Here is a 27,379-nt window from a genome sequence, read left to right as displayed (position 1 = left end):
CATTGGTATAGATGCAGCAAGTGCAGATGTACTTACAGAAAGAGTGTGGTCTGGGACAGTTCTTATGAAATATGACAAAATATCTCCCTGTTTCCCTCTGCCAGACCCCATTCTCTAGGGAGGACCTGTCCTCCATTTTCTGGCTTACTGAACCCCCTTCCTTCTCACCACCTGGGGGCTATGGGATTCCTATCCCAAAGCCATCGCTGCCAGTCTAAGGAAATCTACATACCAGACATCACATCATCCCCTCCACTATTTCGGGGCTACTCTGAGACCTTCCTCAGGGACCCTAAGTCCTGAGCCAAGAAGTGCTGGACCAGATGGGGTTCTGTCTCAGAAGACTGTTTCCTCCAGTAGGGATTCACCATAAAAATGGAAGTGAGCCTGGTGGTTAGTGCCGGTAATCATGGTACTAGGGAGGCTGAGGCAGGAGGACTGCTGAGAGTTCAAGGTCAGCCTGGGTTACAGAATGAGACTTTTCCCCACCTTCAAAACAATTGACTCGAGAATTTTGGCAGGTCATGTCTCTTGGGCTATCCCATACAAAGAGGGTTCAAGCCTGTAGCCACCACAGTGCAAGGTTTTCACCCCTTCAGATTCCCAGCCTTCCTCCTGTGCCATTTATGCTTAGAGAATGCAAAAGCATTTCAACAACTGCCTAAAGCAGACATAATTAGAAAGATAAATCAGTGGGAGGAACCCCCAAAGTTTAATATAAACCAGTGGGGAGGGAATTTGGTTCCCTCTTCAGGGCTGTGTTGCTAGACCTATTTCTGAGGAGGAGGATGGGTTTCAGAACCTAGGATCCCAAAGGGTAGGAAGAACCAATGGGGCTGTCCATAGGTCCAAAAAGGTCCTTGCAGGCTGGAGGGGACCTTACATCCACTCCCTAGCCCAGTGTGCTAAAGTTAGCTTCTTCCTCTGCAGCTGTTCCCCACCCCCCAATTTAGACACCAGTGTAGCATTGATAACCATTTAATGAAATAAACAACCAATTGTACTCTCCTGTCCACGTGTTTAAGCTCAGCCATCAGCCAGGGGTGGTGGGTGAGACACTCCTGGGCTAATTCCTCAGACACTTCAGCATATGAAGCCCCAAATCCAACAGTGACTCCAGCCCTTCCTGGAGGATCAACCTTGAAAAGAGCCCTAAGGTTTGTGTCCAGCCCTGCAGCTTTCCCCCTGGGAAGCATTGGGCAAAGCTTGGCCCCTCAATTTCTTAACTAGGAAAGAGGGCTGATCGTAGCTATCTCCTTGAGAGGAAGCTCCTGAGAGCTGAAAGGACATGAGAACGCTGTTTGACCCTTTGACAGGGTCTGAGCTGGTGTCAGTCTTTTGTTGTTTTGAGAAAAGATTTTTCTCTGTAACAGCTCTGGCTTTTCTGGAACTCACATAGTTGACCAGGCTGGCCTTGAACTCAGAGATCTGTCTGCCTCTGCCTCCCAAGAGCTGGGATTAAGGAAATGTGCTACCATGCCAGGCCTGGTGTCAATATTTATAACCAGCATGGCTGTAGACTTAAGTGCTTTTGAATTGGGACTGAAGAATCAGGTTTTCCCTTTCTTTCTTTCTTCCTTTCTTTCTTTCTTTCTTTCTTTCTTTCTTTCTTTCTTTCTTTCTTGGGATTGATCCTAGGATTTTATGGTTGCTGTGATACATATATCCATGCCCCCTTTTGCATTTTAATTTTTTTTGAGATTATAACTCCATAATTTCCCTCCTTCCCTTTCCCTTCTCAGCCTTTCCCATGTACCCTCCCACCCTGCTCTCATTCAAATTCATGGTCTCTTTTTAAAACATTATTACAATTCTAAGTATAAACAGACAACCTGCTCAGTCAGTATAATATCACTCATATGTATGTTTTCTGGACTGACCGTTTCCCTGGGGACTCCTTTTTTATCTTTTGTTCTAAAATGGTCTCAGAAAGTTGCCCAGGCTGGCTTTTAATATAGGAATCACCTCCAGATGGGCATGGTGGCACACACCTTTTAACACCTTTTATCCCAGTACTCGGGAGATGGAGGCTAGCCAGGGCTACATAGTGAGACCCTGATTCAGAGGCAAATACATACACTCTCTCCTTCACTCTCCATATATATATGTATATATGACTAAGATATATATATATATCTCATGTCTTAGCCTACATCACCTGACCCAGCTTCTAAGAACATAGAAAATGGTTCTTTTGAGGGGTACAGGCTTGGGACACAATACTTAGCTGTTTTTTTTCAGTCAGGGTCTTACTATATAACTCAGAGTGGCCTAGAACTTGTAATTCTCCTGCCTCAACCATAACAGTACTGGGATTACAGGCATATGCTATCATGCCCAGCTCTCTGAAGTCTCTAAGGACCCACGTTGCTAGAGCAACCTGCTCAGATCTACTCGGATTTGTCCAGTGGCCTGAAGAGGAGGGCAAGTTGTCATGTCTCTAATTTCCCAGTGGACATCAGGACCCAGGCAGGCCGTCCTAGTGCCGCTCTCTCTGCTCCACCCTCTTCCCCAAGAAGAGCTCAGCTCTTTGTTCTAGTACTTTCCCTATAATTTTGGTTCCTCTCTGCCTCCTTCCTTTCAGCTGAGTTCCAGGTTGCCCTCCATCTTTAGCTAACCCCTACTTCCCGTCCTCAAGGCTACAATGAAGTCAGAGAGACAGGGTGCTCCAGACTCTGGGGGTGCTGGGGTGAGTCCCAAGCAGCTATCCCACAGTAGCCAGAGATGAGAGATGTATGTAAGTACCCCTCCCCCCCCCAAGAAAATGCCTCTGCTGTTGACTTCTAAATAACAGATGTCTGCCTGCATATTAATGAGATTGGACGAATAATTGGCGAGTTTTTCATTCAGTGTCAGAATGAACCCGGAGGCCTTATGTTCATGCACATAGACACCCCGTCACCCGTCACCCTGATTCTCCCTTCCCCCCTAGAGCATAATGAAGTAGATTCAGAAGCTGGCAGCTTTGACCCACAAAAGGGAGGGGCAGATGGGAGTAGGGAGGGGGTGTTAGCAGGAGGGAGACCCCCATGGTCTGGTTTGCCAGGTTGCTCTGTCTGGATCACTGCCTCCCCATCACCCCCATGGTGGTGGTAAAAGCCTTGCATCTGTGCTGTTCCACAGTCTTGCAAAGGAGGCCCAGAGAAAGGTAGGAGTCAGTGTAGGTCCTCCAGGAGGCTATCACTGGAGAACAGAGCGATGGCTGCCTTCGGTGAGGCTGTGCATGGGACGAGCCTCTTACGCCTCCCTGTTAGACTGTGAAGGGATGTCTGGGGGAAGAACAGAGGGCTTTTCTTTTGCTTTTGTTTGTTTGTTTGTTTGTTAGTTAAGACAGGGTCTCTTTATGTAGCTCTGGTTGTTCTGAAACTCACTGAAGACCAGGCTGGCCTTGAACTCAGAGATTTGATGGCCTCTGCCTCCCGAGGGCCAGAATTAAAAGTGTATACCACTACACCAGGTTAGGTTTTTGAATCAAACAACTATCACTTGTTGGCTGGGTATCCCTGCCCAAGTTAATCAACCTCTCTGAGCTCCGCTCTACCTTGAAAGATTACCATCAAGAAATAAAACATGACTGTCTTCATGCCTGGTTTATAGTAGGCTCCAAGCCAGGCTTGGTAGTGCATGCCTGTAACATGGTACTCATGTTAGCGGATGTCAAAATGGAGGAGAGAAAACAACAAGAAAACCAAAAAAGGACCCTTGACATGACACGTTCTGTTCTTGCCTGTCCCCAAAACACAGACAGGTTTGCACACCACTCCTCCCAATTCCACCCTTGTGAGGGTTAGTTAGAGGTAGGGCAGGGTGAGGAGATGAGATAGACACAGGAGAGAGCACACCGGACACCAAAGACGGGAACAGGTGATGGAGAGATAGAACCCCAGATGAGAAAAATGAAGGGAGAAGAGACCACAGGGCTGAAGTGGGCTGAGTCCCGGGACCGGAGTCTGGAGTCTGCTCCTGGTACTGGAAGCCCCAGCTCTCTGACTTCAAGTCTCACATCCTCGCAGCACCTCTGCCAAAGGAAGGGATTGGTTGGCGTTGGAAGGTCCACTCTCAGCGTGCAAACAAAAGTTCCCGTGGCTGGTGGAACGCGGGGGTGGAGGGTTGCTGCGCGCCCCCAACACCACAGCCTATCAGTCACTTGTCCCCTCTCTCCCTTGGTAAATGATCTGCTGCGCCAGCAAACAACTGTCCATTGTGTCCTAATGAGGGACGAGCAGGGAAAGCCAATCACTTATGATGCAAATGAGCCGGCGGCTGTGGCCTGTGCATTCACTGGGTGACTCTTTTCGGCTGTAGCCCTGCCTGCCCCAGTTAGGCCTTTCTCCCAAGTCCCAATTCCCATCTGGTGGAGGAGGAGGAGGGGGAGGCCCAGCCTCGTCCTCACATTGTCTGGTATTGCCACTCCCTGCAAGGAGCCCTGACCCTTTTAAAGCCTCAGAGCTGGGGGGTTCTGTTCTCCCTGCCCTTAATGTGGAATTTGTTTTGTTTTGTTTGATTCGGGGTGTATGAGAAATTCATAGCACATACAACTTCTCTTTGTAGAGCGTACAATTCCATGGCATTTAGCACATTCTCAAGGTGATATAACAACCACCTTTCTGGTCTTAGACTTTATCCCCCTGCTTGGGGACCTCAGCCTTTATGGGATACCACTGACACCTTGGCACAATGAAGGAGCTGTGGAATCTAGTGTTGGAGAAAACCAACCCTAAAGCTCTTCAGGAGCAGAGGGCCTAGTCCTGCGCTTGGCCTTTGGCCGGGAAGCGGGGGTGGGGGGGGGTGGGGGGTGGGGTAGGGGTGGGGCTCACTGCATGGGTCCACACAATTCCTCTTGGTTTTTTTTAGCTTTTGGTGAGGAACCAGAGTTGGCTCCTGTACAGATCTTGGTTTCATGGTTTTCTGATCCTCTACCTTTTAGGGATAATCCCACCAGCAAGCTTAGAAGCCTCAGGAGACTTCAAAGACAGTTCCTAAAAATCCTTAGTTCTAGAAAAGCCCTCTCCTCACCATGTTTTTTTTTTTTTTTTTTTTTTTTTTTTTTTTTTTTTAAAGATTTATTTATTTAATGCATCTGAGTACAGTGTCGATCTCTTCAGACCCACCAGAAGAGGGCATTGATCCCATTACAGATGGTTGTGAGCCACCATGTGGTTGCTGGGAATTGAACTCAGGACCTCTGGAAGAACAGTCGGTGCTCTTAATAGCTGAGCCATCTCTCCAGCCCCCAAGGCAATATTTTCTAACTTGGTCCATAGTCTATTTTATTCTAGAGCCCTATAGACTAGGAGCTGGGAGGACCCTGAGGTGTCCCTGGAGTATCACTTGCTGATACAGTCATTTTGTTCTATGCCATTTTCAAAGGAAATGGCAAGACACATGCTTACCTGCAGTCTTTGTATTTATCCGGTCCTTTTCCTCCTCCAGGACCTTGGGATTTACCTGCAAACTTGAGAACCTGAGTTTAATCCCCAGTAGTCATGAAAAAGCAGGGAGTAGAGGGGATGGGAGGTGGTATAAAGAAGTATCATGGGGCCTACTAGCTAAAGTCTAGCTAAAGGTCCCAAGTGAGAGACCCTGTCACAAAAAGAGGTGTCTGTCAGGTGTAGGTGTGTGTGTGTGTGTTTGTGTGTGTGTGTGTGTGTATACCTTTGTCAGGTGATAGAAACCTTTAATCCCAGCACATGTGAGGCAGAGGCAGGCAGATCTGTGTCATTTTGAGGCCAACCTGCTTTCCATGATGGATTCCAGGCCAGCCAAAGAGTAAGGCTCTGTCTCAACCAAACCAAACCAAACCAAACCAAACCAAACCAAACCAAACCAAACCAAACCAAACCAAAAACAACAAGCCAAGGTGTTTGGTTTCTGAGAAAGGCCACGTGAAGTTGACCTGTGGCCTCCACGTGTCTAGCACACATGTATACACAGGAGTACATACCTGACAAAAGCTTCTGGAATTCACTCGTGGCAGTAGCAGGAATTCCACTGAGGGAAAAGCCCTTGGTTGCAAACTTTCCTTGACCTTCACCAGCTTCCAAACTCCATTCAAAGCTCCCTTCCCCAGACACGGGCCAGACAGCTTAATGAAGGCATTCTATCTGTGCCCTAATGAATAGGGACAATCCTGAGCTGGTTGGGTCCAGTTCTGCCACCAACTCATAAAGTGACCTTTGACAAGTGCCTGGGCAGCAGTCTTATCATCTGTGAAGCCACTGTTGCCCTAGTGAGGAGAGATAATATGATGGCGGGGCAGGTGCTTTGAACTTGCAAAGGCATTCCTAGGAACATTGTAATTATTTCCCTGGGTCATGGCAGCAGCAGGCTCTCTGGTGAGCAGAGCAGGCTGATGGGTAGGTGGCGTTCTGACTGATGACAAATAGATAGGCTTCTTCATGATGGGCAAAGGAGAATCAAAGAAGCCCCAGAAAGGGAGTCAGCCGTGTAGATGCCTCAGATTGTGGAGTAAATGGGGGAGGAGGGAATCGGCCTGTTGAGGGGCAGTATGTGGCTTGCTTTCCAATGTTCTTAAAGGTGGGGCTAACAGTAGGATACGCACTTGAGTTTATGGGTCCCATGTAACTCATTGGCAAATATTCATTGGATGCCTAACAAGGCAGCTGCCAGGGCCAACTGTGTAATAATAAAGCTAAAACAAACAAACAAACAAACAACAAACACACTAGCCAACCCATCCAGGAGCATAAGTACCTTCTAAGCAAACAGGGAAGACAGGAGGTAGACACACATGGCTGACAGAAGAAAAGGGTACTGTCTAGTACTTTGGAGGTAAAGGCAGGAGGCTCAGGAATTTAAGGTCACCCTTTGTCTCTGTGAGTTTGACACCAGCCCGGGTTACATGAAATCTTGTCACCAAAACTGAATGAAACACAAAGCAAATGACACAAAATGGGCTGGAGAGATGGCTCAGTGGTGACAAGTGCTCCTGCTCTTGTAGGGGACTCAAGTATAGTGCCAGCACCAATGTCCGATGTCCAAGCAGCTCAGGACTGCCTGGAATTCCCACTCCAGGGGACCTGCACTCACTACTCACACACCTATATGCGATTAAGAATGATACAGATTAACTATATTAAAAAGCAAAATAGCGTGCCGGGCAGTGGTGGCACACGCCTTTAATCCCAGCACTTGGGAGGCAGAGGCAGGCGGATTTCTGAGTTCGAGGCCAGCCTGGTCTACGGAGTGAGTTCCAGGACAGCCAAGGCTATACAGAGAAACCCTGTCTCGAAAAACAAACAAACAAATAAACAAACAAAAAAAAAAACCAAAAACAACAACAACAACAACAACAACAAAGCAAAACAGCTGGATGTGGTGGCTCATGCTTTCAATTCCACCATGCAGGAGGCAGAGGCAGGTAGATCTCTGAATTCAATTTGAGGCCAACCTGGTCTACATAAGTGAGTCCCAGGCCATGCAGGGCTATAGAACAAACAAAATCAAATACAAATGAAGCAGAATGGTTATTCTAAACTTTAAAAAAAAATGTTTTTGTATGGGCGTTTTGCTTGCGTATATATTATTTGCACCATGTATGTTCAGTTGAGGCCGAAAGAGAACATCAGATCTCTTAGAATTGGAGTTACAGACAGTTGGGAGCTGCCAGCTGAGTGCTGGGAATTGAACCTGAGTCCTCTGGAAGAACAGACAGTGCTCTTAACCACTGTGTCATCTCTCTGGCCCCAGGATGGGTATTTTAACTAGAGAGTGATTCTAGTCTGGGAAATCAGAGGAAAGGCTTTGTGAAGGATGGGTTGAGCAAGATTTGGGCCTTCCAGAGGTGGCAGATCAGTATTCAATCCATGTTGAGTAAAGTCTGTGAGTCCCTACAGATGGTAAGCCAGGGCATCTGAAAGGGAACACTGGATGACACATTAAAGAGTTGGGTTTAAGATGTAAGAATCCAGGAAACTGGGAAATGGGCAAAGACATTTCTGTCTTGTCTCCTCTCCATTAGTGCTTCAGGCTATCATTCCAGAGCCTGAGGGATTTCACTGGGCCTTTCCAGAAACTCTTGGCTTCCTTCTTACTAGGCTAAATGGTGCCTGAGTCCCAAGCTGAGATTTCTCTTTTATAAGTCCTTCTGAGTCCTGAGCCCACCACATCATTTCCAAAGAACCCCTGAACTAGAATTCTTCTATGGCTTGTCTCCACTGGATGGTAAACAACCTGAAGGCCAAAGGACCTTTCACCGGCTTTCAAAACTATAGACTGCCCTCAGTCACTAAGTTCGTTTGTTTGTTCAAGACAGCAGTTCCAGGACAGCCAGGGCTACACAGAGAAACCCTGTCTCGAAAAACCAAATAAATAAATAAATAAATAAATAAATAAATAAATGAAAAAAAAATCCCTTAGCGAAACCCTGTCTCGAACCCCCCCCAAAAAAATAAAAAAAAAAGACAGGGTTTCTCTGCCTGGAACTCCCTCTGTAGACCAGGCTGGCCTCGAACGAACTCACTGAGATCCTCTGCTCTCCTCTGCCTCTTGAGTGCTGAAATTAAAGGCGTGTGCCACCACATCTGGCTGCCACCACATCTGGCTTCGAACACTAATCTTATTGTTTACCACCTGTCGGTCCCCAGAGAAATGCACTGGAAAGAGTATGGACTTTTTAGCCTGACACACCTTTGAATCTGAGCTTTGTCAGTCCCCCCACCCCCCCCCCACCCCCCGCCATAGTGCGACCTATGGGACCTATGGCAAGTGACTTGACCTCTCTAAACTTCATTTTCTTTATTTGTCTGTGGGAAGAATGCATGGCGCTCAGGAGTGTGGTAAACAATGGTAACGGAGGATTATTGTTGTTGCTCCCATAAGTCGGCACAATCAAATGGCTCACAGAACCCAAGGGTGGGTCTCTGAAATTTCCATTTTACTATAGTCATCTCTTCCTCCTAGAAGCCTCCTGTTCTCCTTGGGTCTTTTCTGTCACCAGTCTACAGGGCTGCTTGCATTCCTCCTTCCAGGCAGGCTTTTTCTGCTCCCCTTAGAGAGCAAGTACTTGCTGACTCTCTCAGGCCTGGCCAGGCCTTGCACTCCATCAGTCAATAGAGATAAATTACAAAATCATTTGTTTTATTTATTCTTGTTACCTTGAGGGCTGTGTGAAATTGCCTTGCTTTTGAAAGCCATATTTGCATACCTCTGTGCTGGAGTCAAAGGCTGCATCTGTGGTTTCACTGCTGCAATTTAAATATTAATAAAAACTCCTAAACCTCTAGCTGCTTTTTTTTTTTTTTTTAAAAAAACTAGTGTGGCCCTTCTGTTCCTAGGTTGCTGATATAATAATCTTTGTCCTTGGCTTTATTTTTAAAGGGCTATTGTGGGGTTAACTCAAGCCAGCTGCTGCAACCTTGGAGATAAGAACCTCTTACAAGCCCCCCAACCTTGTTTATTCTTTTCGAGCTCAATGATTTACCTTTCTTGGAGACAAAAGGAGGCAACACAGGGAACATTTTCAGGATCTTATTCCCCTTATCTCTGCTTATGGTTCTTAGACCTGAGTTGGCTGCAGGGTTTCAGGTCACTGGGTGGGCCCTACTTGCCAGTTGCTGGTTCAGTGGGTCTAGGGCAGGTCTGGCAATCTAGAATGAAGTTGTCCACACCAAGGCCTCCATCAAGGGGACATATTTTTGAAACTACGCTATAACTACGTTATAAAGGTAAATGTTGTCATACCCTTTTGGGCTCTGAAACTAGGCGTTCAAAGGTCACACCCTTCAGCCATGTTAGGGACTCTAACACTTAGGTTATTGTCCAGGATCAGTTTCCTAGGGTTTTTCAAATTTGTATCACATTTTACGTGTTTTGTGTCTCTACATGCACACAAGTAGGCCTCAGGGCTTAAGTGCAGAAGATAACTTGTTTGAGTCAGGTGTCACGTCTCCTTCCATGCTATGGGTTTGGGGATTGAACTCAGGTTACCTGGCTTGGAGACAAACATGTTCACCTGGTGAGTCATTTCACCAACTCAGTTTCTTGTTTTTTGAGATAGGATCTCTTGTAGCTCAAACAGGCCTGGGATAGCGATCCTTCTGCCTCTGCCTCCTAAGTGTGAGCTTACTACGTACCACTCACTCCCAGCTTGAGCACAGCCAACTGGGACTAAGTTTCCAATAAGAAATAGGTGTGTCATCATCTTGCTGAGGACTAATTTAGATCCCCCAAAACATGTGCTTTGTGGAAACTGCTTCCAGTTCTCTTTACCCTTTCACATGCCAATTCTTCTCTTTGATGTTCCCTTGTTTTTGCATATTTTTAGGCTGTTTGCAGGCACTGGTCATCTCTGAAGCATGGATGTAGAGGCCTCAAATTCAGTTTAAGCCATCTGTGAGTGAGCCCCACATTTGTTGAGCAGCAGCCTCCCTTCTGTCCGGGTTTCCTTGGGCACATCTGCAGTCCTCCTTACTCTGCCCTTTCTGGAGCTGATTGCCTCCCAGACCGTCCTTATCAGCTCCTAGCAGCCTTCACAGGATACATTCTGGGCATCTCCACTCCTTCCACTCCAACTGTCCCAACACCGATTCCTTTCTTTTTCTCTTCTATGTTTTTGTGCTGATACTTTGTGGATTCTGGGTACATTTTTAAGGAGGAAGATAATCAGCCTGAGCTCTCCTCTGAGCCCCCTCCTGTCACCTGCCCGATAATCCTCTTCCCTTTCCAGCTTTTTTGCAGAATGAGATAACAGGGAGTCTAGGAACCAGTTGGAAAGTGTTGCTTTGCTCAGAGAGGGTTGGAGATTGCAGGGTAGGAGAGTGGGAAAGGATCAGTGATCAGTCAGAGGTCAAAGGAGCAAGATTCACACCATCATCAGATAGAACTTTTTTTTTTTTTTTCCAAATAGAACTCTTAAACTAGAGCAAGCATCAGAGGCCAGAAATGGACTTCTGGGAAAGGCATACAGAGCTCCTACCAGATGGGGCGTACATGTGCAGAGACTGAGAGAATTAGATGACTTTAAATCTGCTTTTACTCAGGATCCCATGAAGGCAGGGATGTTCTCGATGGGCATGGTTCTATTAACATCAGGGTTTAGGGATAGCAGGTTGCACAAACCACGACTGCTTCCTGGAACTAAGACTTGAACGTTTGGGTCACAGAGAGTGGCACTTATTAGATGTGGCCTTGCTGGAGGAAATGTCACCGAGGGGGTGGGCTTTGAGGTCTCGTATGCTCAGGCTCTGCCCAATTTGAAAGATAGTCCCCATCTGTTGCCTTTGGATCAGGGTGTAAAACTCTCAGCTCCTCCAGGTACCTTGTCTGGCTGCATACTGCCATGCTTCCCACCATAACAGATTGAACCTCTGAAACTAAGCCAGCCCCAATTCAGTGTTTTCCTCTGTAAGAGTTGCTGTGGGCATGGTGTCTCTTCACAGCATTAAAACCCAAACTAAGACAACCACTAACATGAGACCCATCAATTCTTTGATAAGTACTTAGCGAAGTAACAGGTCTGGGGAGGTCCTGCTCTGCTGAGGCTGAATTGGAAAGTGCTTCTTTTCAAACATTTTTTTATATGTGTGTGGCCTGCCCGTGAGTTCATGTGCACCACATGTGCACAGTGCCTGCAGGCCATTGCATTCCCAGAAGCTGGGGTTAGAACTGACCAAGTGCTGGGTGGGAACCAGATCCTATGCAAGAGCTTAGGATCTCAACTACTCTCAGCTACTGAACCATCTCTCCAGACCCTTGTTTTATTTTGAGATAGGGTCTCATATGGTCCAGGCTGACCAGGAACAGATTCCCCCAGCTTCCACCTCCCGATCTGAACCACTATTTTCTGACAGTTGAAGAGACAAACAAGCTTGGAGGTTGAATGAGCAGGAACGAGGGCCATGACCAAGTCTGCCAGGCAGGTGGCCTTTGTTGTCTGCCCACCATGGCCAGTAAAGGGGGCCTTTTTGTAAAGCTCTTTCCCGGGGTCATGACTGATGCAAGTGGGACGAAGGACAAGCCAGAAGGCAGGCCCAGGTTTCTTCATAGTCATTTGACAGCTATGGGAAAACCTCATAAATAAGAAATTTAGTTCCATTTTTCAAATTAAGTGAGAAAATACTTCATTTCACAGGCTGTGATGAAGATTGATAGAATAGAGTGAGTCCACTTTGCTTTGTTTTTCTACCCACCCCATCTATCCCGTCATTATTGATGTGTGACGATTTCATCTTTGTCTTGAAGGAGATTCTATTCTGAGTAGCATAAGGATTAAGAAATGATGTACAGGTTGTGGCAGCACTGCTGTAATCTCAGTGCTCAGGAGGCAGAGGCAGGTGAATCTCTGTGTCTGAGGCCAGCTGTCAGCACAGGAGGTTCCAGACTAGCCAGGGATACATGAGACCCTGTCTTCCCTTGATAGTTGTCTTGATTCAACCCAACAGGAATCCAGACACCATTGTGAGGGGATTTGTAGCTGCCATGATGGGCCTTGAGATAGAACACCATGAATCATCCAATGAGTGCAACCTAATTGCTTGAGTCCCTACAACAGAAGTGCCTCCTAAGGGTTAAGGAGACAGAGCAGTCAGATGCAGATGCAATGGAGAAAACCAGCTTAGAAGATGAGAGGCAGTAGAGATGGAACCCACTCATCAACAATCAGCAAGGACACAAATTTGTGACTGAGACTGTGAGGTCTCAGTCACAAATCACAAAGAATATGGATTTACTTATTTATTTACTTATATGAGACAGGGACTCATCAGGGACTATGGCTAGCCTGGAACTCCTATGTAGACAGGCAGGCTCTATACTCAGAATTCCACCTGCCTTTGCCTCCTCAGTGCTGGCAATAAAAGTGTGTACCACCTTGCCTGGTCTACTTTGAAGGAAATCCACTCCTAAGACAGGGTTTCTCTGTACAGCCCTGGCTATCTGTGAACTCAGAGATCTGCCTGCCTGACTCTCGAGTGCCTAGCTAACTTGAAGGAATTTAAAGCAGGTTCATCCTCAGGGTGGACAGAGGCCTGCTGCTACCTTGCTCTTGGTTTTATGAAACCTGAAACACTTGGGCTCCCCAGACCTTAGACATGCCAGAGTCACACCCATGACAGATGCACGAGCACACACAGGCCGTGGCATATGTGTGGAAGTCAGAAGACATCTTGCAGGAGTCAGCTCTCTTTCTACCATGTGGATGGATCCCAGGGGTTGGTTGAACTCTGGCTGTCAGGTGTGGCAGCAGGTCCTTACCCACTGAACCATCTTGCCAGGCCCCCCCACAGTCATTCTTTGTCAAAATGTTTGCTATTCAGTTTATTTGCAGTATTAACAGCACAGCATTTATAAACATACTTTGTATAATCAGATCTCCACTGCCCTTACACACTGGGGGGCCAGGGAAGACCTACTCCCCCCAGTATCTATAAACAGTCCGAGATTGAGTTCATAAAAAATATGTTCTCTTCCTTCAGCAAGCGAAATGATTTATCAAGTAGTATGGTTCAGCAACAGGGAACAAAAGGGAAGAAATTACTTCAAAGAAAGCAACGGCTCCTCTCCTGGTGGAATCCATCATTGTACAGACATGAAATATTCATATCAGAGACCTTGTGTTTAAAGAGGAATGGGTACTCCGAGCTACTGCAGCAGACGCGCTGCTCATCGGTTATGGGGAATTAGAAGGCTCTCCTTGACACTGGCACTTGAAAAACCTCACATTCACATCAAATACATAATCTGCCTCTCAATTTCCTCAGTGTCCCTTAACGTCTAAGACCTGCCCAAGCCCTATTCAGGGTGTTGTTGGGGGAGGGAAATGGGTGTTGTTTGGTGCTGGGTATTAAACTTGGAGCTTTGAGGAGCACTGATTTTAAGTCAAATCACAGATCTCAAGCCTTATCCTTGAAGGACTTGACTCCTGGCCTTTATGAACATGAGATTTTATAAGGAACAAATTAGGACCACTAGCTTATTGTTTTTCAGGCGTATATAGCCCAGGCTGGCCTTGAACTCATGACACCCCTGTCTCTTTCCACCAAGTGCTGTGATTATAGGCAAGTCCCACCATGCCCAGCTCAGAGCAGCCAAGCCGCTCTATATCCAAGGACGATAGACAATGAATTAGCACTTTGTCAATTGGTGGAATAAAGTTTTCTCAGGTGAAAACCTTTTGTGCTCAAGACATATTTCAAAGGGAGACTTATTAGAAACCTTTAAGGCACCCTCACATAGGTAGAAGCTGTTTTTTCCAGGCTGATGCATGAAAAGTACTTGGTAAGTGGGATGTGAAAGCACTGAAGAGTGAGCGGTGCCCCCAGGCACGGACAGAGCATTTCATAAATTAGTCACTGGAGTTTTGTGGCTCGCTACTGTCATGGCCACAGGTGATATTCTGTACCATGTAGGCATCCAGATTCCGACACTGGTAGACAGATATACTGTCCAACACCCAGTCCCACATCACTAGACGTGCCTTGCATAGCTGCCCAATATCTGCAGAGAGAACACAAGCAGAGACTGATGTTAAGTCATCATCCTACCAGAGCAGACTGTAACCAACCTACTCTGAGATCTGAGTGTGTAAGTTCTTAGGACTAAGCAGGTGCTCAGAACAACACTTCAGGACCTTGTTCAGAAGCCAGAGGCGTGGTCATGGTAAAAGCCCAGCCTCTGTAAACTGAAATAACACGAGTTTCAATCAGTTTAAGGAAAAGCCACCCGACAGAGACAGAGCAGATGGTGTGGAGGAATATCTTAAGTGAAAAGACAAAAAGACCATAAGCATGATCACCTGTGTGTAAATGTACATGTACACACACACACCCAGGTGTGCATTACTTTAGAGCTCTGGTAGGCCTTGACCTTGACCTATAGATCAGGCTGTACTTGAACTGGCAGAGATCCAACTGTTCTGCCACCCAAATGCTGAGATTAACAGTGTGTACCAGCACATCCGGCCTCATATATTACTTTTATAATACAAAACAACAAAAAGATGAAAAGATAGCTCAGTGGGTAAAGGCCCTTGTAGAACCCGACGATCTGAGTTGGTCCCTAGGATCCATCCACATGGTGGACAGAGAATATCAACTCCTTTGAGTTATCCTTCAACCTCCACAAATACACACTTAAAAGTAAACACACACAGGCATACACACACACACACACACACACACACACGCTGAATATCCTTTCCCTCCCTCCCTTCCTTCCTTCGATTTATTTACCTATTTTATGTACATCAGTGTTTTGTCCATATGTATGTCTGTTTGAGGGCACTGGATCCCCTGAAACTGTAACCCCTGAGTTACAGACAGTTGTGAGCTGCTGTTTGATTGCTGGGAATTAAACCCTGGTCCTCTAGAAGAGCAGCTAGTGCTCTTAACCACAGACCCATCTCTAGCCCGCCTCCTCTTTTAAATTTATTTTTTTATTTTACATGCATTGGTGTTTTGCCTGCATGTATGTCTGTATGAGTGTTCAGATCTTGGAGTTATAGACAGTTGTGAGCTGCCATGTGGTGCTGGGAACTGAACCCAGGACCTCTGGCAGAGTAGTCAGCGCTCTTAACCACTGAGCCATCTCTCCAGCCCCATAATATAGATTGCTTAATAGACATTTTAGTTGTTCATTCATGCAGACATTAAAAATAGGCTGAAAGCTGGGTTGTGGTAGCACAGGCTTTTGATTCCAGCAATCAGAAGGAAGAGGCAGATGAATTAGTAAGTTTGAGGCCAATCTGGGTCTACAGAGTGAGTTCCAGGACAGTAAGGGCTACACAGAGAAACCCAGTCTTCAAAAACCAAACCCCAGCCGGGCGATGGTGGCGCACGCCTTTAATCCCAGCACTTGGGAGGCAGAGGCAGGCGGATTTCTGAGTTCGAGAGGCCAGCCTGGTCTACAGAGTGAGTTCCAGGACAGCCAGGGCTATACAGAGAAACCCTGTCTCGTAAAACCAAAACCAAAACCAAAACCAAAACCAAAACCAAAACCAAAACCAAAAAAAAAAAAAAAAAAGAAAAAAGAAAGAAAAACCAAACCCCAAACAATCAATAAAACAATAAAACAAGCAACAATCCCCCATAAAAACACTGAGTGCAGTGGGGCATACCTATATCTCAGCGTTTTCAAGGCTGAGGCAGAAATATCGCCAAGTATTTGAGACCAGGATGTATTACATAGAAGGCCAACCAAAAAGCAAAAAGCAAAACAACGAATAGGCCGCGCATGGTGACAATACTTTTAATCCCAGTGCCCAGGAAACAGAGGCTGGTGGATCTCTTTGAGTTCTAAGACATGACCTTGTCTCAAAACCAAACCAAAACCCCCAAACAAACATCCCAAAACAAAACGAAGGAAACAAAACCAAAACAAAAACAAACCAAAACAAAAACAAACAATCAAACAAACAAAACAAAACAAAACAAAAGAGCAGCCGAGACTTGTCTTAGTCAGGTAACCACCAGGTAACTAGCAGCTAATCAAACCCATGCAACAGGACCCCACATGATGTAAGTACACAGTACACGGAGAGACTTTACCAGGGCAGTCGCTGTCTTCTGTCCAGGCACTTGGCTGCACGATCACAATTGGATGTGCATCCTGTGTCTACAGAAAGGAAAAAGCATTTAGTGTGAAAGCAGGGCTTCTGGGAAAGTAACGCCCCCACATGGCTAAAAGGGCTAGAAGGAACAGACTTCTCCAATACCTTCAATGCTTACAGTTCCCAAGCCCGTACTCACAGACAGGACTTTTGATACAGGGTCATGGGTAGAGAAAGCCCTCCAGGCTACTTTATGGGAACTGCTTAATGGAAGCAGAGTGTTTTTCTCTGCTTAAGAAGGCCCCAAATACTCACTGTGTCATGGGTGAGCGATGGAAGCTTCTTCACCACAGAAGCCCCACACAGCTGCAGCATCCTCTCCAGCTCATCTACAGAGCATAGATGAAAATCACCATAGTGACCCACACCTACTCCCTGTACCCTCTACAGTCTCCCCTGGAGAAAACCTCAGTCTTTTTTCGTTTGTTTTGTTTTAACTTCAGTAAGCTGTTTTTTTTTCTTTTAAAGGATAGAAAGACCCTAAAATTAGTATGGCTTCTAAATCAATCTGTCACTGATGTAGCTGCTTGGTTATTCGTCTCCAAGAAGCCACATGGCAGATAAGGCTTCATGGTCTCCCAAATGAAACATGTCGGAAAAAAGGATTGAATTTCCAATAATTTGCTAAGCTGCTAGATACTACGTGAAACCCCGTCTTTCTTCTTCACTCCTACATCCTAGTTTGTTGTTGGTAATCGATAATCATGGCCACTGAGACTGGAAGATGTTTTATCCAGTGGGAAAAAAAAAATACAGGTCCTCCTGGCCAGAGATGCAGCACGTCATTAGGAAAGACCACGTGCTGAGCCAGGATCCATACATCTCGGAAATGAATCGCATAAGAATCAGCAGCACTGACTGACCAACCTTCTAGGATTCTTTGGAGATGCTCAAAGCATCCTCATACTGTTCTAGAAGGAACATCTGCTCATTCCTGGGAACTGTGGGTGCTGCCTGAACTGAGGCCACTAACTTAACCCTTCCTGCAATGATAACCCACCAGGGTCCCCGCCTTTCACTATAATAAAGTCTAAAAACAAAACACTGAGTCACACTTGAAACCTTCTAAAATCCAAACAATAACCAGTGCAGAAGGAAGGAAAACGACACTGCTAGGCTTCCTTGCTACCACACATCTGCTTATGGCCAGATGCCAAGGAGTGGTTCTCAACCTGTGGGTCACAACCCCTTTGGGAGTTATACATCAAATATCCTGCATATTGGATATTTACATTATAACTCATTACACTAGCAAAATTAGTTATAAAGTAGCAATGAAATAATTCATTATTTCAACTATGGCTGGGGGGAGGGTCACCAAAGCATGAGGAAATAAACGTGAGAAGCACTGCTCCTAGGCCCCCTTTCCTAAGTCACAGAATTCAAGCCCCAGGAGCTGAAGGGAAGCAGAGAAAAAAGGTGAGGAACCTTCACTTTGAAAAGAACTAACCCAATCTATACACGGACAAGGGCCTTTGATATCAGAGCAGAAGCACTGCAGTCTTCCACTGGACCATTTAACCCATTGGAGAAACCCCCACGCAGGTCGATGCTATCTATAATAACCCGCAGCCCTCCCAGGCTCTTACCTTTGGGCATGTTGGTGAAAGGCTCACAACAATAGACCTGTAGGCTCTTGAAGAGCTGTAAAGAGAGAAGAGTTAAGTGATGGGGTGGAGAGAAACAGTTCTAACTTTTAAGAGAGAGAGACAGTGTGTGTGACTGAGTGAGAGAGAGAGAGAGAAATAGAGAGAGAGAGAGAGAGAGAGAGAGAGAGAGAGAGAGAGAGAGAGGAGAGAAAGAGAGTATATGCCACATGTATGCAGATGTCCAGGGAGACCAGAATGTCCCACATCTTCTGGAGCTGAGGTTACCAGCAGTTGTGAACTGGTCAGTGTGGATGGTGGGAATAAAAATCAGGTCTTCTGAATGAGCAGCAAGCACTAACCAATGTGCTAACCCTCCACTCTCCCCTTTTTGTGAGACAAGACCAAGTGGCCTCAAACTTGTAATGTAGGTTGGCCTTGAACTCCTGACCCCCCTGTTCCCACCTCACAAATGCTGGAACTAGCACCACCATGCTCAGTTTTTTGTTTGTTTTTTGTTTTTTTTTTTTTTAAATAAGACATTGAGACACTCTCTGCATGCAATGGATCCTTTGACAGTTTGTCCTCCATCCCAGAGACAATCAGCTCAAGATTCTGAACTGATTTTAGAATTTATTGAAATTTGTATTCAATTGATCCACGTTCTAGAGTTATTCTTTAAAAAAAGCATATATGTCATATATGTCAAGTGCCAGTGGAGGCCAGAAGGAGTCAGATTTCCTGGTGCTGATGTCTCTGAGTCATCTCTCTGGCCCCTGTAGTCATTCTGTTATTTACTTCCCACCTTGTTATTAATCAGGCCCAGGCTTATGCTGGTGACCCTTGTCAGAAATGAGGAAAACAAAACTAAAGACAAATGAACACACAATCCCCTCTGGTCTTTCTTGATGTTCAACGGCAAGAAATGCAGAGCTATCTGGCCGCCGTTAGAGGGTTACTCAGGCTTGCTACATCAGAACTACACGTGAACCAGCCAGCAGAGCGCCTGACGTGCACACGCTCATTTCACACACAAACACACATCCCCCTGAGGGAAAATGTAATTACAGTGCTCCTCAGTGCTGTCTGAAGAACTGTGATCCTGGAAATGTCCTGTATCTGATCTCATAAGGCAGGAGGCCACAAGTCATATGTGGTTGTTGAACATTTGAAATATGGTGCGTGTGAGGAACTGCACTTCTAAACTTCCCCTTTCTTCTTAAAAATCTTTAAAATTAATTTTATGTATGAGTGTACTGTCTTCATGCACACCAGAAGAAAAGGGCATCAGATCCCAATATAGATGGTTGTGAGTCACTATGTGGGTGCTGGGAATTGAACTCAGGACCTCTAGAAGACCAACCAGTGCTCTTAATTGTTGAGCCATCTCTCTACCCTCCCCTATTTAATCAGTGCCACTAACCACTGAGCCATCTCTCCAGTCAAAATTTTTTTTTCCAAGAAAGGGTTTCTCTGTATGTATAGTCCTCACTGTCCTCAAACTCGAGATCCAAACTCTGTCACCCAAGTGCTGAGATAAAAGGTGTGTGCCACCATGCACAGTGGGGATGAGGATCTGTCCTTGTTGCCCTCCCTTAGACAGGGCTTCTTTGTGTCGCTATTCTCTAACTAGTGCCTATTTCCGTCCTAAGTGGTGGATTAAAGGTGTGCCCCACTACTACCACGGATCAAGGAGCTGGCTTAATTAGACGCAGGACTTCACCAAGTCTACGGCTGGTACAGTGCATGTGCCACTATGCCATACTGAAAAAAATAATCCACCTGCCTCTGACCAGAATGCACGAACTGTGTCTAGTAACAACTGTGTTAGACAGTACAAATTCAAAAAGAAAAAAAAAAAAGAAAAAAAAAAAAACCCAAATTCTCATGTATACACTCACATGAGTTCTTAAGGCCTTTAAGCTATCATTTTAAAGGAATCTAAATTTGTGCCAATTATTAGTATTTTTCTGATTTGATAAAGGATTTCAATATGTAGTCCAGGCCTTCAGTTCAGTCCTCCTGCTTTAGCCTTAAGTGTTAGTAGCACAGGAGTGCCGTCAGACCTAGGATGGATGACTTTCATATATGAAAATTGAGTAACTCATTTTTTGGACTATCTTTCTACCTTTTATGACACTAACACAAAATCTGTCTAGGTCTAAAAATCACCTAGACACAGAGGCTGAGACAGAAAGATCAAGGGGCTAAAAGCACACAGATAGCTCCACTGGAAGCGGCTTCATCCTACACTGCAGGCAGGAAAAAGGGAGCAGCGGGCTCAAAGTCAGTTATTGTTGGGAATGGCAGTTCTGGAACCTCTGCCACTCTCCCAATCTGTACAAATAAAACGGATCCCCAATGTGTTGACAGGACCTAATGCTCAGAAATGCTAAAAGTTCCCCCAGGCAGCCAGCTGGAGACAAATGCTGCCTTGAGAAGTATAAAACCTCAGGATCCTCATATCCAGGCTGACACTCACTGATGAGAGTGTCTGGTGGTGAGATCAGGAATCTGAAGCTCACCTCTACAAATAGATTTCTTTGTGAAAATACTGTAGTGACATTTTAGTATCTTCTGGAATGTCACTACTTTGCCCAAGAAATTTCCATCACTGCTATTCAGAATGTGAGAGAAATCCTAAGGGATTTTGAGGGAGAAGAGACCCACTGCTAATTGTGCAAGGCTCCCAGGCGCATAGGAACAAATGGTTGGTTCATAGAGAACTCCTTGAGGAACAGGGAAATGTGAAGCAGGGTGAGCAGCTGTTCTTGGCATCTGGAACAGGTATCTGATAGGCTCAGAGAGAGGATGGGCTGATCCCAGGGCTCAGAACTCCAGGCTTGATTTGTGATCCTGTCCAAAGCAGTTCTCCTTGGAAAAAAACTCCTCTACTGGTATCCTCTCAAGTTTCTATGAAGGAACAGAAGGTGCTCCGTGTGGGAATGTTCTGAAACACCTGCTGGTGCACATTTGAAAAGAAGAAAAGCAGCCTGGGAACACAAGCACTTATCTAGTAACCGAGACAGCAGCTGGCTCAGGCCTGCCAGGCAGGTGCGAAATCTTGGGGAAGACTTCTTCCTGCAAGGAAGATGGAGTTCCGGCTGCACCATCTGCTATAACATGCTGGGGAAAGTCATCCTGCTCTTACTTGCAAAGTTGCTGGGATAATCTGTTTTTCTCTTGTGAAACTGTCTACAGCTCTCTAAAGCCAAGACACTTGTGAATTCTGACTCGGAGTGCAAGGTTGTACAGGCTCCACCCCTTCCACCACTCTCTAGTTAAGTGATGCCAGGGAACTTAAGCTGCCGGCCCTCAGTTTTCTCATGTGTAAAATATAGGCAACAGCACACATATCACAGCATTGTAAAACTGTGGACTATAAACTACTTTCTGTGCACACACTCTGGACCACCCTGCTCACCCAGCACTCACTGTGCTGCTTAGAGAAAAGGCGCCATGGTAGAGGAAGCACAAAAGGCTTCCTTCGCATCTCTGAAGTCCAAGCTTTGTCACCATCAGCTGGGATTTAAACCTCAGACTGGAACCCAAATTACAAATGCACTCTCAGCTTAACGTTCTCTTACTTATGGGGCACAAGTAATCTGTTTGCCTTCTTGGGCTAGAAGAAAAAAACCAAACCAAATCAAACCAAACCCCATCTCCACTGCCCAGCCAGCAATCATGCCAAGTGCCATACCAGGTTAAAATTAACCTCACCATAGCAGCTGGCCGCAGAGCCTTAGGCTGGAGTTCTGTCACATAAAGAGGGACTTTACCTTTTCCTGGGATTCTCTGGATCGCCTTGGACCTTGGTGGTTTCTTCCAGTCACAACATCTCCTTTGACTTCAAATTCATGCTGAAAGCAAACACAAACCTCTGTGATCACTGGGGTGGGTGATGCTTAGCAACAAGCATGAAGGCAGTGCACTAATGGCATAAGTCCCAGGCCAGCCAGGATTACATAATGAAACCTTGTCTTTATTTGTTATTTTTTGGAGACAAGGCAATGGAGCCTGGCTGGCCTGGGTTTCAGAAATCTGCCTGACCCTGCCTCCTTCTAAGAGCTGAGATTAAAGATCTATGCCACCAAACCCAGGTGAGACCCTGTCTTAGAAAATTTATTTTAAAAATTCATTCTTTCCTTTTATTTTATGTGTATGAGTATTTTGCCTAAATGTATGTTATATGTACCATATGCATGCCCAGATGCCCTGGAAATGGAGTTAAAAATAGCTGTGAGAATTCATACGGCTGCTGGAGTAAAGCCCTGGTTCCTTGTAAGAGTAGCAAGTGCACTTAACTTCTACTGGCTGCTCTTCCAGAGGACCCACATGGCAGCTCACAACTGTTTGTAACTCCAGTTCCAGGGGATCCGTCATCTTCACACAGACACACATATAGGCAAAACATCAATGTGCTTGCACGTGCGTGCGCGCGCACACACACAGACAGACACACACAGATTAATAAAATATCAAAACCAAACAGAAGTCCAAGAAAACAAAACTCCCAAACACAAAACACTGTAATGAGAGAGAGAGAGAGAGAGAGAGAGAGAGAGAGAGAGAGAGAGAAAGAGAGAGCGCAAACATTCATCAGAAGTGGAATCAGCAAATCTACTTTAGGTATTCAGAATTACAAGTTTTGACCAAAAGTAAGGAACTTATTTTGTGGATAGATGTAATGAGTAGGACCTCAGCCATTAAAGTCAACTTATTACAGCAACTGTTTTATTTATTTATTTAGTGTATATGTGGCACATATGTAGAAGTTAAGAGGACAATTTGCTGAGGCTAGCCCTCTCCATCTCCATGTGGGTCCTGAGGTCTGCATTCCAATGGTCAGGGCTGCTGCCACCTTTGCCTAAGCTATCCCAACAGCCCTAAAGAGAATCTTTGTTGGGCTTTCATCCCACTGGGACTTGGTTTTTTAAAAATGCACTTTAATTTCTAACATTTGTATCTTCTCAAAACATTCACTTAGCATTTAGATTGAACTGCTAACATTATGTGAAGATAACTGGAGGAGTCTTGATCAAAATGATAAAATGGGACCATTGGGATGGCTCAGTAGGTAAAGATGGTTGCCATGAAGCCTGACAACCCGAGCCTAACCCAGAACCCATAGAATGGTAGGAGGGTCTACAAAGTTGTCTTTGAAAAGACATTCTGAAGAAACTAGATTTTTTTTTCATAGTAACTATTTTGGGAGGTTGGAGTTTTCAGGAAGAATGTTTGGAAGCCATTGTGAGTGAAACTCTTAAGACTGTAAGAAGACTTGCTGAGTGTTGTCAGAGTATCAGGAATCTAGGCAAAAGGCTAGAGATATCTCATTCAGGGGCCAAGGTTCTTGCTGCCAAATTTGATAGCAAGTTCGATCTTGCTGACTTTGATCCCAGCCTCTACACAGTAGGAGAGAGCCAATATCTGATGCCTACAGGCTGTCCTCTGACCTCTACACATGTGCCAAGCCACATACCTTCCTCCACACTAAAAACTCAAACAAACCCCAGAATAGAGACTATCTTCATGGTCCCAATTATCCTAGGGATAAAGCTGAAAATATGACTGTGGATGACACAAAATCTGACCTGCCTTGGCCCTTGGCTGACTCCTCCCGCTTATCCAGCCTCTGGTCCCTCCCTACACATATTCCACTAATTCCCCATCTTCAACAATGGTCTATCTTTCCTTAATAAGTCAAACTCACTCCAACATCCAAATCTTTATGCTTTCTGTTGCTACCTATAAGAACTGTTCTCTATATTTTTCAAAGACAATTCTTGTTATTTATGCCCCAACTCAAGTCTTTTCAAAAAGACTTCACTTGGCCTCTTGTTTACTGCATATCTCCCCTTACTAGGGGACACATCGTTTCCAGAATAGGGAATTGGTCATTCTTATTTGCTGTGTTATTCCTTATAACTGACACTTAGTAGGCCCCCAATAAATGGTCACTAAATGAAATTAAAATCTGAATGGTGTATAATAAATGTTTTAAACAGATCCCACTGAGTTTGTTCTGTGATCACTTGTCACCACCAGCTCTCAGCTATTCTAAACGTATTCTTCCTCCTACACGCTCACCATATTTACCTCACACTGTTCTTAGTATTAAAAGCAGTGTTTCTTGGAAGGAAACTAATTTATAAACAGATACATTAGCATATTAATTACTGTTTCTGAGACAGGGTCTCATGTAGCTTATGTTGGCTTTGAACCCATATAATTTCAGGGTGAATGAACTTCTCATTCTGCTGCTCCCACTTTCTCAGGGCCTAGATTACGAGTTTGTGTAACATATATTTGTGAGGTGCTACAGCTCAAACCCAGGGCCTCAAAGACAAGCACACACTGAGCCACGTCCTTACCTAAAGTCTTTTCTTTGACAATAGTGAACAGCAAGTTTCCTACAAAGGTGCATAAAGGAGTCAGGAGGAGCTCGGCCCAGTGGAACATAACTATAATCCCAGCACAGAGGCAGAGGGAGGAGGGCAGGAGTTCCAAACCATTTTGAGATACATGAGACTCTAATGATGACAACAATAATAATAATTACTATCATATTATTGTGGAGTCTGTTCCTGATTTAAAAAAAAAAAAAAAAAAAAAGGGCAAGCTCTTGAGCCAGGCGGTGGTGGCACACGCCTTTAATCCCAGCACTTGGGAGGCAGAGGCAGGCAATTTCTCTGAATTTGAAGCCAGCCTGGACTCAAGGGCAAGTTCCAGAACAGCCAGGGCTACACAGAGAAATTTTGTCTAGAGAAAAACAACAATAAACCCAACCAACCAACCAACCAACCAACCAACCAACCAAAAGACAGGCTCTTGTTATGTAATCCAGTCAGGCCTCAAACTCCCAAGTGCCAAGGTACAGAGAGGTACAGCACCTCATCTGTGTCTGGAGGTGGTTTATTATTTGTTCGTATGAATCTTTAATCTGTAAAGTCCTTTCTCTTTCTCCAAAGAAAAGACCTTCTTTTGAAACCTAGAATGGATAAGAACATGACATTTCCTGGCCTGTTCTACATCACTCTTGATGGTCCCCACCGTTGAGAAGACGGCACTGAAGGAAGAAAGCAGCTCCCCCTGACCTCAGCACCCACATGAGGTACCTACCACATTCAGAAGTTTTCTTTTTTGGATGGACTGGATCACCCCTGAAGAGAATACAGAAAAGGTAAGTCACAGAAAACAGAACAATATGTCTCTTTTGTGGAGGTTGGAAGCTCAGAATTCATGAGAGGAGATTCATAAGGCTAGTGGCAGAGCTCTCCTTCTGGAGACTGCTGATACTTAAACATTATAAAAGTGCTGCTGTACATGGCTTCCCACTGACTATTAAATAAATCCCTGTTCATATGCTAACAGTGCTAAGATGCCAGTGGATCTGAACAAAGCAACATGTACCTAAAGACAGCTAGTTTTGTGTTACCATTAGAGACCCTTTGGTGGCTCAGACTTGGCATCAGCAGAAACCCAGGTGTTAACATTAGGTGTAAAATGCAGCTCTCAGGTGCTAAAGGGAGCAGCAGAGAACCTTCCCCCCCGCCCCCCATACACACACTGTACTCACACAAGTAGCTAACTATCCACTTTCCTCCTGCAATGCCCAGAAAATATTTCAGCGTCCGCTCACACACAAACTCAGCATCTGCAAAAATGAAAAACATCCAAAGGCTGAGAAAGACAAGTAAGAGGTGCTGCCCCTGGAAAGTGAGCTCCAGTTCCAGCTCTCGAGATCAGTCTGGAATGGTGATTCACCTCTGATGACAGACAACCAGGTATGGGGTTTGGAAGCTTGGAAGAGGCAGATGCCATGTTAAGACCAGAGGATTTCAGGCTGGAGAGATGGCTCAGCGGTTACGAGCACTGCTTGTTCTTCCAGAGGTTCTGAGTTCAATTCCCAGCAACCACATGATGGCTCACAACCATCTGGAACGGGATCTGGTGCCCTCTTCTGGTGTGTCTGAAGACAGCTACAGTGTATTCATCATATATATATAATCAAAATAAATAAATTAAAAAAAACAAAAAACAAAAAAAAACCCCAACCCCAGAGGATTTCTGGCCTTAGCTTCAAGATGCCAAGATTAGCCAAAGTGTTCTATCCTGTGTTAATTATCCCATTGTAGTGGTGACTGATATGGACGGAGATCTATTTTACCAGACAAGAAAATAGTGTTGAAGTCCAACGTTTGAAAAAAAAAAAAAAAAAAAAAAAAAAAAAAAAAAAAAAAAACCACCTAAATCAGAAATGCCAATGTGAAGTTCACCCAGGCAGTTTCTACCCAGGGACCCCTTACCCCGTATTCCTGAGAGGGACAGGAAAACAGTCTTGTCACAGCTATTCTTCTTTTTTATTTTTTATTTTTTGTATTTCAATAAGCAGTGGCTGAAGAATCTGTTTATTGCCTAGTGTTTCAAAGGCCCCTTTGAAGAACTAAGCAAACTGAGAAAAAAACCATTTAAACAGGAGAAAAGTATTCAACCAAATCCCAGACACAGCAGGTCATCTGCAAGTAGTAGAAGTGGCCATTTGGCCTCACAGAATTTATCATTCTTTGGAGCTTTTTCTTTAAATGCTATAAAGGCTGATTTTAGTTCACAAGCGACAAATGCTGTATTGCTTGAGTTTAAAGAGCTACTTTAGGTTTCATTTGTATTTTAAAGTTCTCTTTTCAGCCTTTTTCACCTTTCATCCAAACTTGCTACTTAAAATATATTAAAATTCAATGACATTTCCCTCTTAAATAGTACATAGCTTGTCCTGTCAACTATTCCAATGAACACTGCCCCTGGTACAATCCACTGAAGAAGGAACCGAGATCTTAGCATTCTTAAGGCAAAGAGTCAACAAGCATTGGAAAAGCCTAGAAAACCAAATCTGTTAGCAAGGCTTTAGAGTATAGCCATAACTTATACCTCCCATATCCCCAGGAATGTTTTTTTTTTTTTTTTTAGATTTTCGGAAGCCTGACAATGATTTTTCAGACGTTTAAGGATGGGTATCTTGGCCCCTTCAGTCTCGTTCCTCTACTCTCTGCCAAACATCACTGTTACACTTATGTTTACATATCACAGGCATACTGGAGGCCCCTGGAACTAGAGTTATGGATGGCTGCGCACTGCCTTGTGGGTGCTGGGGATCAAACCTGGGGCCTCTGCAAGAACAAGTGCTCTTAACCATGGTGCCAGCGCTCCAGCCCTCAAGCTGCACGGAGTT

At 45.1% G+C, this 27,379-nt stretch overlaps 1 protein-coding gene and 2 long non-coding RNA genes across 8 annotated transcripts in view; 1 reads left to right on the top strand and 2 right to left on the bottom strand.

The window, feature by feature from the left end:
- Positions 1 to 3,602: 3,602 nt before the first annotated feature.
- Positions 3,603 to 6,178, bottom strand: LOC143442662 (uncharacterized). The gene is made up of 3 exons (XR_013111007.1): positions 5,945 to 6,178; positions 5,394 to 5,455; positions 3,603 to 4,018 (listed from the first exon to the last, which is right to left on the bottom strand). It is a non-coding gene; the product is annotated as an uncharacterized LOC143442662 (long non-coding RNA).
- A 7,082-nt stretch (positions 6,179 to 13,260) lies between these two features.
- Brca1 (BRCA1 DNA repair associated) overlaps positions 13,261 to 27,379 on the bottom strand; it is a 60,793-nt gene continuing 46,674 nt past the window's right edge. For all 5 annotated transcript variants that reach the window (XM_076935748.1, XM_076935749.1, XM_076935752.1 and 2 more), the window contains 7 exons: positions 25,730 to 25,807; positions 25,273 to 25,313; positions 21,930 to 22,010; positions 18,154 to 18,208; positions 16,820 to 16,893; positions 16,503 to 16,569; positions 13,261 to 14,454 (listed from right to left, as the gene is read on the bottom strand). In XM_076935748.1, coding sequence (XP_076791863.1) covers positions 14,303 to 14,454; positions 16,503 to 16,569; positions 16,820 to 16,893; positions 18,154 to 18,208; positions 21,930 to 22,010; positions 25,273 to 25,313; positions 25,730 to 25,807 — 548 coding nt within the window. In that variant the 3' untranslated portion in view covers positions 13,261 to 14,302. The remainder of the gene's footprint in view (positions 14,455 to 16,502; positions 16,570 to 16,819; positions 16,894 to 18,153; positions 18,209 to 21,929; positions 22,011 to 25,272; positions 25,314 to 25,729; positions 25,808 to 27,379) is intronic.
- Positions 25,196 to 27,363, top strand: LOC143442661 (uncharacterized). Of its 2 annotated transcripts, none has more exons than XR_013111005.1 (3): positions 25,196 to 25,333; positions 25,770 to 25,937; positions 27,238 to 27,363. It is a non-coding gene; the product is annotated as an uncharacterized LOC143442661 (long non-coding RNA). The 2 variants fall into 2 exon arrangements; XR_013111004.1 differs by having other exon boundaries at positions 27,118 to 27,253.

Source organism: Arvicanthis niloticus, chromosome 6 (assembly GCF_011762505.2).
Source record: "Arvicanthis niloticus isolate mArvNil1 chromosome 6, mArvNil1.pat.X, whole genome shotgun sequence".
Taxonomy (NCBI): Eukaryota; Metazoa; Chordata; class Mammalia; order Rodentia; family Muridae; genus Arvicanthis; species Arvicanthis niloticus.
Note: the sequence above shows the minus strand (reverse complement) of the source record. Positions and strands in the feature narration are given on the sequence as shown.